The 11,890-nt window shown below is 32.9% G+C and overlaps 1 protein-coding gene across 7 annotated transcripts in view; it reads right to left on the reverse strand.

The window, feature by feature from the left end:
* Positions 1–10,030, reverse strand: part of Smarca1 (SWI/SNF related, matrix associated, actin dependent regulator of chromatin, subfamily a, member 1) — a 72,537-nt gene extending 62,507 nt beyond the window's left edge. For all 7 annotated transcript variants that reach the window (XM_010608023.2, XM_033760320.1, XM_033760319.1 and 4 more), the window contains exons 1-5: positions 9,948–10,030; positions 7,922–8,088; positions 7,503–7,603; positions 7,297–7,397; positions 4,818–4,997 (exon numbers count right to left, since the gene is read on the reverse strand). In XM_010608023.2, coding sequence (XP_010606325.1) covers positions 4,818–4,997; positions 7,297–7,397; positions 7,503–7,603; positions 7,922–8,088; positions 9,948–9,974 — 576 coding nt within the window. In that variant the 5' untranslated portion in view covers positions 9,975–10,030. The remainder of the gene's footprint in view (positions 1–4,817; positions 4,998–7,296; positions 7,398–7,502; positions 7,604–7,921; positions 8,089–9,947) is intronic.
* Positions 10,031–11,890: the final 1,860 nt, after the last annotated feature.

Genomic DNA, 11,890 nt, shown 5'->3' on the forward strand with positions numbered 1-11,890 from the left:
TTTTTTTTTTTTTTGGTACCAGGGATTGAACTCGGGTCTTTGCGCTTGCTAGGCAGGCCACCAAACTGCTGAGCTAAATCGCCAGCACAATCTCATCTATTTTAGACATGTGGAAATTAAGGCCCAAAGATACTTTTGTCATCAATTATCTGCATGTGACACTAATATATTCCCCAACAAAACAGAAAAAAGGCTCTCCTTATCTAAGTACAGTACATTCAATTAACTAGAAAAGTTCCTACAACCAGAAGATTACTAAATTACTAGGCTCTGACTTCATAACATAAGGACACAAAGTAAGTCTTCCTGAATACCATATGCTTATCAAAATCCAACCATTACTAACATAATACAGTTTCAACAAATAGAAAGAACTCAATATACATTAATAATTCCAACCAGGCATGTCCAACCTTTTGGCTTGCCTGGGCCACACTGAGTGAAGAGGATGTATGGCTTGTGTCTTGATGTTCCCCAAAGCCTCATGCAGTCATAGGTGGGGCTTCTTGTAGAATTGATTCACGGTGCAATGCTAGGCTCAAAGGCACAAAGAGTGAGGGAGAATGCTACCCACCCTAAGTAATCTGCGTAAGATAAAAGGGGTAGAAAGATGTTGGGGACCCCTCCCTCTTCCCTTGTTGCTTTTGTTACCTTCTGGACACCATGAACTGTCTCTTCTCTGCAAGGCCTGTCCACCACTCCACCCTGCCTTGGACCCAGCCAATTATGAACTGAAAACACTACTACCTGTAAGCCAAATAAACCTTTCCCCCTTTAACTTTGGATGTCAGGTGTTTTGTCTCAGCAAGAAGAGAAATGTAACAAACACAGAGAAATTGTGTTGGGCTGTATATAAAATATAAATGGTTAACGTATATAAGTAATAAAAATTCAATTTTATTGTTATTATATTTTTATAAAGAGGGCAAGCAGTCTGCGGACTGAAAGTTTTATATGCCTAAATTATTGTCACCTATTCAAGAACTTTCATATATTCATTCATTTCCTAGAAGAGATAAGTTATATATTTTGTTTAGGGATCATACAAGTTCATTAATGTTTTTGAGAAGTTTCTCATGTTACTGTAAGGCTACAAATGTGATTTTATAATGAGGATTTGCTGTATCTAGTACAAAAGGCTATTTAAAACTGTGAGACTATTTAAAGCTATTTTTAAATCTTCACAGACAGTGGCCAACATGGTAGTCAAGTTGGCTGAGGGAATTTTTAACTTTCAAGAACTGAAATCCAGATGGTATGGGTCAAAGTAAAACCACAAAATTTAACAGGGAAAGCAAAATCTATTTGAAAAAGGACTGATTAGTACTATAAATCAGAAGTTACAGTGCATAAACAAAATTGACTGTTCACTGCCAAGTCTTCATTTTGTAATTCACAGCTATATACCAAATACACTGTGGACTCATTCAACAAATATTTACTGTGTCCAGTGTATAGGAGATTGCCTGAACTGAAATAAAGGACATGAAAAAAAAAGCCTTTGTAGCAATCTCAGTTGTACCCTGGGAAATTATCACATTCTGAAAACTTTAAGTAGTATGAAGTTGGGAGACAAAAAGAACCAGGGTTCAAGACTCCATTTAGTCCTGCTAACACCTTATCCTTGTTTGATCTTGTGAAATACTCAGTCTGATGGTTCCTCCTATAAATTTTATGGAAAAGGTGTAAAATTTAATTTAAATTAGCTCTACTTTGAAATTTTTGTAATTACTGAATAGATTTAGAGTTAAATGTCTCTATAAAATATTAAAGGTCACATAATCCAAAAGCTATCATTTTATAGGTGATAAGATTCAAGCCCTCTGAGACTCATTCAACATCACACAATCAACAGTGAAGCCAAAACTAAACTCAATCTGCTTCCAGGTCCATTATCTTTGGACACTTCTTCAGCAGTTATTAAAGGAAGGAATAACAAAATTATGATTGAGAATCATACTTCTATACATTTCAGTACTACTTCAGTATCATAAAGGATCAAGAGTATCTCTAATAACTTCCCAACTCAATTAAATATCCATTATAGTCTATATCAAATTTTTATTAATAAAATATTATTTGACATCATCAGATGTTTATAGAAGGCCAGAAAAATGGAAAAATTCGATACAGCTACCCTGTGTGGTAACAAAGTTCAAACCTATGTACAAATAATGCTCTAAACCTTTCATAAACATCGATTTCTAAACCTCAAATATGGTATATTCATTATTTATGTGATCAATAATTACTGATTTTGAGAATGTGTACCTAAGTTTTCTCAAAACTCAGTTTCTCAAAACAATACTTATACTTACTATATAGTATGAAACTATTTGCCATTCTATTCTCTCTCAATGTTTAAAAAAAAATTGTCACCGCCAAATAAGCTGAATTCACAGCATATTAGTGAGTAACAGCTCACAATTTAGAAAACACTGGCTTCATAGACAGGTTTTCAAGGTTAAGGAATTTTTCAATCTACCAGAATCTCAACCTTCTATGGGACAGAGACAGAGTAGTAACAATTTAAATACTCTTCCTTTAAAGTTCCTAGAAATACTTCATGAAACCCTTGGACTCCACATAACATACTTTAAAGCTGTTGATTTACATTTTAACTGAAGCATTCTAAAAGCATAAGCCTAGATAGTTCTCTTTTGATTATGATCTTCAAGAAATATTTTTCATAAAAGATCAGTATTTTAGAAATGCAATGTTTCATAAGTAATGATATTACATTAAATAATAGCAGTGACCAGAAAGAGTTCTAAATGACTGTTATGAAGAAACATTAGGCATAGGGAAAAATCAAGCTTGTAATTCTAAATTTATAAACTCAGTATTTTAATGTTTAAATTATTTATAAGTTAAATTTAAATGTATTTAAGTAATTTTTCTCCGAGCAACATGATGAGAATAAAATTATATAATTTATTACACTACCATTCTTTTTAAACTATCTTTTGGTAGCCCATCTAAATATGTAAAATAGAATAATCTTCACTTGCTGTCTATGCTCTCTGGAGGCAAAATAAAAAGTTTAATAATATGCTAATTTGATTGTTCATTTCTGTATTTTTGCATGATTTATGATTTTTAGATTAATTCTGTAATCCTAAAATAATCTTAGCTCACTAGATGACAGTGACTAAACACCTCCCCCACAAAATCCAAGATTCTAATATTATCTGAGAATATATACAGACATGTACATGTCTTTCATACACACAACACACAAGGCTCTCTACATAGAGAATGGGTTCCATTTGTGTATGTGTGCATACCAAGTCAAAAGTCAAAAATTTAAATAGAAAAAAATTAAGTCATTCAAATTTACACATTTCTGGCTTCAAAATAGCACACGTTAGAGTCACTAATAAGTTAATAAATAATATTTTTAAATGAAAAGTCACTTAAAGTATAATTAAAAATTGCAAATAGGAAGGGGAAAGGGAAAAAGGATTAAAATGCATCATGTACATGTACCAACTCTCCATGATGAGAATTGTCATTTGAAAGGAAAAAGAGTAAACTACAACTTTAAGCCCCAAAGTTACCTAAGGTTATCCACATCTATATTCCGTAGGCTTGCTTTTCTTCCAGGCTCATCACATACAAATCCCTTAAACATACTAAAAGTCCTTTAATGAGCTAGTTGATAAGATAAAGGGCAGCAAGGACCGGGGATTTAGCTCAGTGGTTCTGCCGCCTGCCTTGCAAGCACAAGGATCCGAGTTCAGTCTCCAGTACCAAAAAATAAAATAGAAAAAAAAGATAAAGGGCAGCAACCTGTCCTTACGATGAAGAAACACACTGGGCATGGTGGCACATGTGTGCAATCCCATTACTCTGGGAGACTGAGGCAGAAGGATTACAAATTCAAAAAAAAATAAAAAAATAAAAATAAAGGGACAAGGATATAGCTCAGTGGTTTCACCGCCTGCCTCGAAAGCAAATGGACCCAAGGTCAATCCCTAGTAAAAAAAAAATTAAAAATAAAAAAGGTCTGGTGACGTAGCTCAGTGTGAAGGCCCTGAGTTCAACTTCCAGTACCACCAAAAACAAAACAAAAGATGAAGAAACAGATTTAAAGGATTCAAAGAAAGTTTTTAGGCAATTAGATCACCCAACCTAAAGGATACCTCCAAAAACACATATATCCCCAACTCCAGATCAGAGTACATTTTTCTCTTGAGGACTCATACTTGATTTTCTTTGAGTGTGTATTTTAAGTCTGTCCAATAAAATCTACTGATGCCTCTCAAAAAAATGCTTAATTGGGCCAGGGATTTAGCTCAGTGGTTTCGCCACCAGCTTTGCAAGTGCAAAGACCCAAGTTTGATCCCAGGTACCAAAAAAAAAAAATGGTTAAATTAGTAAGCTAATTAAAAAGCAAGTGTAGATGAAGTATAATAATCTGTCACTAATAAGTAATGTATCCACATCACAGGATTTTGTCATAATTAAGTGAGTTAATATATGCAAAGCCTAGCTTAGAGTAAGCACAATTTAAGCATTATCAGTAGAAGTCGACTGAAATGTCTTTAACAGCAATAAAATGTAATTTAACTCCAGAAGTGATGTTATTCTTTTTTTTTCCAGCTTTAATTGAGTTTATTGATACATTTTAGGGATACAGTACAGTTACATTCATTGTTGGGATCTTGTACCTCTACATGACAGGTCTTGATTCTCATTTTTTCCCCTTGTCCCTGCCCTTCCTTCACCACCTCCTCCCCTCCCCATCTACAAACACTTTATTTTTATCTTTTCATTCTCTCTTTACTGCCTTTTTAGACTTCTTTCTTACTTACTCGCGCATCTTTGTCGCCAACAAAACAAATAACACGAAGAGATGGTACCCATCGTTTAAATTCATTCATCCAGTTGTGTAAAGTAGACTTTGGAACTAAAACCATGTGAGGTCCAGGAATGTTTCGGTAGTGCTTCAGGTAACCAAGCAAAGCAATTGTTTGCAAAGTCTTTCCAAGACCCTGCATTATCATCACAAGGAAAAAAAATCCATAAATACACTTTCTTTAATGAAACAATATATTAAAAACAACATTAAATGATATTTGTAAAGTATCTCACATTAGGAATTATGTTTGCACCAATGAAAAGTAAAAAGATATTTTTTAAAGCCAAAAACAATTAAGTTTAGTATTTACTGTGAGGATAAAAAGAAACCAAGGAAGTACACTCAGAAAGTTGAGTAACAAAGCAAATTTCTATTTAGTATATTTTTGCTCCTACAAAAGCAAGCAAACCAATATACCAATTTTTCTAGTAGTTACAAAACAAGGGTGTGTGTGTGTGTGTGTGTGTGTGTGTGTGTGTGTTTCATAAAGACAGATCTCCTTTGCCAGCCTTTTAGACACAAGTCTTTCCTATTGTCCCCAACATTGTAACTCAGGCAGCAACTATTCAGACTGTGCATCTCAAAGGGCTTAGGACTCTGTACTTGCACCTCACACTCTTAGAGACCTCACAAGCCACAAAAGAACAGAGCTTTGCAGCCAGAAAGGATATATATTAAAGGTCACATAGTCCAGTGGACTTTTAAAAAATAATACACCGAACACTGGTGAAATGGGAAAGGAACTGAGCCTTTAGTTTGGCCTTTTAAAACACCTTTTGGGGTTGGAGATACAATTCAATAGTAGAGCATTTGCCTAGGCCAGAGATGGAATCCCCAGCACCACAAAAATAAATTAGAAAATAAATAATAAAATAGCTTTGGGCTTTTTCACTAAACAATGTATTTCCTCTTATAAACCTAAGCTATTTTATAGGGATTATCTAGCTAATATGTCACTTCAAGAGATGGATTTTTATGGGTGCTATGAATCAAAACTTTAAAGTGCTTATACTCTATAAGAAAGTAATTCTACTTCCAGAATTCTATGGAAATAATTTAAGAGGAATAAGAAAACTAAATTACAAGATTCTCATCGTAGTACTATAAATCAAGTAATCCCAATGAGCAGCAATAAGAGTATAATAAAATTATGGTGTCTCTCTAGGATTATGAAATAAAAATTATTTTATAAGATACATGGAAATATAGATAAACATGAAGAAATGAGAATACTAAATTATATACACAATAGGATCTCAACTATGCAAAATAAATATTTCCAGAAGACTGAAAAATAATATGCCAAAATTTCAACTGTTATTTCCAGGTGGCAGAATTATAGTTTAATTTTAAATTTCTTATTTTCTAGACTTCTTAAAGTGTAAAGATTTTTAGGTGCTTCATTTTAGACAGGTTGTAACCAAGAGGTGGTGCTTGGAGCAAATAATCCTTTTGTTGAAAAATTAACCAAACTCCTCTCCCTCTGAGCTGACTATGGTCTCTAAACCAGACTCTGTAAATACAGGGAGCTAATGACCCTTGATTTAAAGGACCCCTCTGCCACACACCTAACAGCTGCTCAATCAAGAATGAGTACCTATGGGACTGACTGCTAGACACCATAAGGCACACACTGCCACACGGCTCTTCTGGACAACAGTGTTTACAAATATGGCTCTGGAGTCCCATAAATATGATATTGTTAGGTTAAAAAGATCTAGAACTTTCTCCACCCTCTCTTAAATCCTATTTTATTAATTCAACCTTAAAATACAATTCAGTGTCTTCTCATCTGCTGAATTAGTGTCTTACATCGTCTTATTTTTCCTCCTTGGTTATTTTACTTACATGTTCCTGATTCATTAGCTTATTTGTAAAAACATCACTTAGAACTGTGTTCTATCATGACTCAACATTGCTCTTGGTCTTGAATCATCTACTTATTTTTTGATTACTCACAAATCTAGATATTTACATTCATTCTGCCATGTATGCATTCTTTCATTTATTCATTTATTGTTTGGTTTATATGCACCAACTCATCCCCCAAAAGATGTCAGATAGCCTATAATAGAAATATGTTTCACATAGCCCACAATGAAAACAATGAACATAAATTAATAGTAAAATAGAAATAAAGAGGCACCAAGGAAAACAAGGCGCCATGTGGGCTTTCAGTGTGGCTGTGCCTCCTAGAAGCCAAAGTGCAACCAAAAACAAAAGCACAAGGTAGTTTTTTGGACCATTTTTTAAAAAACAGTAAAATTTTTTTGCCTGTGAAAATCTATGTCCTAGAGTTCACTAAAACAATTACAGATGTTACAGAATAACATTTTCAGGCATGGGAGTTGGGAATAAGTCAGGTGAGGTGTTCCAAATTTATGTTAAAGAGTACCAATAACTGCACTCTATTTGAGTAACCAGATCCTTACCATTTCATCAGCCAAAATACCATTGACTCCATTTTCATACAAGGAGATCAACCAATTCAGTCCTCGAATCTGATAATCTCTCAGGGCTCCTCCTTTTACATCTGAAGAAAAAAATCAAGAATGTCCCATGCTTTCGTTAATACACTCAGGCAAAATTCCTCTACAACCAAATAAAAAATAAATCATCAATGTGATGGGGCACTTACATGAAGGTGACACCTCAAATCTAACACACACACTGGAAGTTTTCCGACTCTCTGACAGTAGCTCTTCATCTTCTTCTTGTTCTGTGCGCCGATGGCGATAGCTGAATTGATAAAAGAAACACCTTCATATTAAACCCAAATGCTAAGCTGTCAATATAGTCACCGCTCATTTCTGCTGTCTGTCACAGAGAAAGGACGAGTTATCTAGGATAGGGCTTGGGATTTGGCACAATCAGCCTACATTTTTACTGCTAACTTACAGTAAGAAGGAAAAACACTGTTACCTTTAAAACACATTTAAATTGGCAATAACTTTATTGTTATATAAAGTTAAACTAAACATCAGGAAGGTAGAAGAAGGAGGAATAGAGGGAAGGCAGCAAAAAGGGAAGAAAGTAGAGAAAGGGTTGCCAACATACTCTCCAGCAGAAATTAAGCTCTGCTTTTCATCTTTCTTTATTCGAGGACGTCCCAATTTCATGTTCAAAGGAAATGTTGGAGATTTCTGTGCTGAAGGTTGAATGAAATGTGCGAAAAGTTCTGTCTGCTTCAGTAAAAATTCAAATCTCTTAGCTCGATCTGCTTTCTAATTTACAAAACAAAACAAAGGAAAAATTTTATTCATTCAAAATTATTTAACAAAAAATTGTATTGTACTTACTTTGTACAATGTTCTAAGCACCTTAAATATATCAACCTAATTAACTCAATTAAGAAACTTAAGAGTTATTTACTAGTGCTGTCCCCATTTTACAGATAATAGAAATGAGGCACAGAGATGATAAGGAACTTGCCCAAGTGTCCACAGCTAAGTAGCAGGGTTTGAATTCAAAATGATCTAACAGTCTTAATAAATGCTCTAAAAAATACCTTTCTTGGAACTGAGAGTGTAGCTCAGTAGTAGAACACAAGCAGAGGCCCTGAGTTCAATCTCCAACACCCTCTCCCAAAAAAGAAGAGGCTTTCATAAAGAATCAAAATTGGAAAACAAATCCTCTTTCCAAAACATGAGTTTCTTTTCTTGAATAGTAAGAAAATTCAGCATCAAATATATATCTCAAACACACAAAATTATTAATTATAATATACATACACCATAAAATAAATTCTTAAGAGTACATCTACACATATCTGAAATTCAAGAACACAACGTCATCTCTTGAAATATTTTCATCGTCAAGGTACAATAACATGAAAAAATTCCTCTTTTCTATTACAATGATCTGATAAAAAAATGGCTTCTCAGCCTTATGGCTAAGATCAAGTGTACACTGATCTGGAAAATTATATTTTCTGCTAGCAGTATTAAGTTTCTCCCTAAAGGAAACAGGACTTAGTGAAAAATTTATATACACATACTTATATGTTAAGCACTTATATATTAAATATTAAGAGTATGCATAGTCTAATTCTCAATAAACTACAAAAAGTAACGTAATTGTGCCATATAAATACAATAAACATTGATTCACTAAAAAAATCGAAGATACATCATTCCTGATAAAAGAAAAAAATGAAGATAATTTTTTATTCAAAGTCACTTTCTGATCACGGGGTAAAGAATACTTGAGCTAATGAAAGATACATAATAACTCCAGAAATTTACAGAAGACTTCATTAACATAAATATAAGAGTTAGGCAAACATATTCAGACCACTAGCTGGAAGGAGGCCAACAGCTTTCCACTTTGTTATCCTCGCTGGAATGTTGTTTTTGGAGTTGTTAAAACATTAACTGTCTCATCAGATGTGGTCTTAAGCATTAAGACATGAGTCTTACAAAAGCTATCAACAGCCCAAAAACATGCATCTCTACTTACTTTTATAACATTATTGCAAAAACAATCCCCTAAGGAAAAAATCAAATTGAACAACCTGTTAACTTCTTACTGATAAAAATTAAACAACTGAGTGACTAGTGAAGCAATATGTATACTGCATATTTATACTGCTTAAAGATGTAATCTTTTCAGGCATTGGACAAATGTCCTTCCCTCAAAAAAGTATATTATCATATTATGTTTCATTAATGTGTAGTGTTCATTCATATATTCAAAGGAAGGAGAAAGAAATATCAACTTGGCATTGTGACTAGATTTCTCTCAGGTCACAAAGCCACACTGATATTGCCACTGATATTTTTATCACTCAGTAAATGAAGTATTTCTATCATAAAATACCTTATTATGGAGTAAAGGCACTGAGCAAAAGTGAGATGTGGCTCTAGTCACAATTATTCCAGGTAGGTTCTTCTATCCTCTATTTCCTGCACTTAAAATGAAATTAATTTATTCAACATAATTTATTGTGATAGGTTAATAATTACTTTTCAATCTAAAATATATGATTCTCTCGGCATGATAAATACACGTTTTTTATCTTTCACATCGCTTTTATAAAAATTAACTATAGCATTTGCTATCCTACTCAAGAGTATATATTTACCATTTTCTCTTCATATTCTGGGTCCATTTCCTTTTCAGATTTAGAAGCTTTAGTAGCAAGTTTGAGTTGAAACGGAGAAATGTTTTTCTAGAATTTCAAAGGAAATACATATCATCAAATTGCAAAGCAAGGTTTTTAAATTGGTCAACGCTCTCATTTGAAGGAAGTGAAAAGTAATTAAAAACCTAATAAATAAATCAGTGTGGGCCATGCATGGACCAATGATGAGATCATATTATGTAGCAGGGCTTATGATTAATCCAGTTCTGTGCACCTGAGGTCCAAACAAAAAAAATCTGAAAAGCCAGAGAAATTACATTAATTAGAATAAAAACCAAAGGTAAATTACGGAGCTTTTTTGCCCATTTTTAATTTAAAGCATAAGAAAATGTGTAATCATGAAATAAGAGATTTAAAAATCTAGAATAGGCTAATATTGTCAACCACAAACCAAAGTGGTCAAGGTATCTAAATGTTTATTCTCAGAAACACCTTATGGAATGGAAACAAGTGAGACTTTCAGAACAAAAGATTTATTTCTCATCCTAAAAAGACACTTTTTTGAATTATTTTTATACTGCAGTTAGAACAGTTAAATTTTTATGCAATGCAATGTGATAATATATATTCAAAATAGTTTAGTACAGCTTCAAATTGTTGGTTTATGTTAATTTTATCTAACTAGAAAGAAAACTATTTTAAACTATTTATATTACATAAATATTTCATAGAAGCAGTTTTATCAGAGCTATTAACTATTAACCACTGATATTTTAAAAGTTGTAATTTAGTGAACACTGACATCAATCAATAATTTAACAAGACTGAAATAATCTGTCATGCAGTGTTATACATCCTATCCTTTGTAAAGACAAGCTTATACTCATAAATAGACATACATACATAGAATAAACTTGTTCTGCAAGAAATCAGTAAATAAAATAATAAAAACGAAAATCTATCCACTAACAGCAATGCCAAGAGAATTTCAGTTTTAACACAGACTTCACAGAAATCAAAACACAATTATTTAAAATAAAAATTTATATCAATTTTATCATGGTTTTTATCAATCTGCTTCTGAAAACATACATCAAAAATCAACAACAGAAAATGACCCTAAATATAAGAAAAAATGGCTCCAATATATAATGAACGTTTTTTAATGTTTTACTAACATTTTTATTTTAAGGAAATCCAAACTAAGATTATAGAATTTGGCCCTGGTCAGAGTCCTACTTTGGAGTACTGGTCAGATAATAACCATATTGACTTATAGCATGTCATATGTCTATGTAAGTAAGATGTTTCGAAAGTAACTTTGAATAGTAATAGAAAACTGCCAAAGATCCCCTCAAACCCACACTTTAAAACTCACATATATTACACATCGTATTGTATTTCAAAAGCAACAAGAAAAATTTGGTATCAAAATCCACACTGTTATCATTCTTTGAAAGGCTATAGGAAGTCTGGTTTTTAAGTTTCAAAACAGCTACAATTACACTGCCTCGTATATACAAGTATATATCAAACAGATTGAGAAGTAAGCTTTGCTTACAGAAAAATCAAGCTTTAATCTTAGAAAAACATTTTATTTTATTCATTGCTTCTTTGCTCACCTTAGGGGACAATTTCCCAAAAATTTAATTAGATGCTAATTACATTCCCTTATCTTGAACAGTGCTATTAAATGGTATGGATAAGTACTTAACTGGCACTATCTTCCACAACAATTTTTAAAATACCTACATTCTAATTTCTCTCCTTTATATATGTGCATATGTATAAGTTTTCAAAATTAAATTTCTCATCCAAGAAAAGATAAAAAGTGAGCAAGGAATTCTATTGAAGTCCTTGTGGATTCTGTCATCTGGTGGTACAGATGCAATGGTAATGCAGCACAAGGTCATCAGAAGGCCTTGTCTTAAAGATCATGACCT

The sequence above is a fragment of the Fukomys damarensis genome, unplaced genomic scaffold (assembly GCF_012274545.1).
Source record: "Fukomys damarensis isolate Sample0158 unplaced genomic scaffold, DMR_v1.0_HiC HiC_scaffold_39, whole genome shotgun sequence".
Taxonomy (NCBI): Eukaryota; Metazoa; Chordata; class Mammalia; order Rodentia; family Bathyergidae; genus Fukomys; species Fukomys damarensis.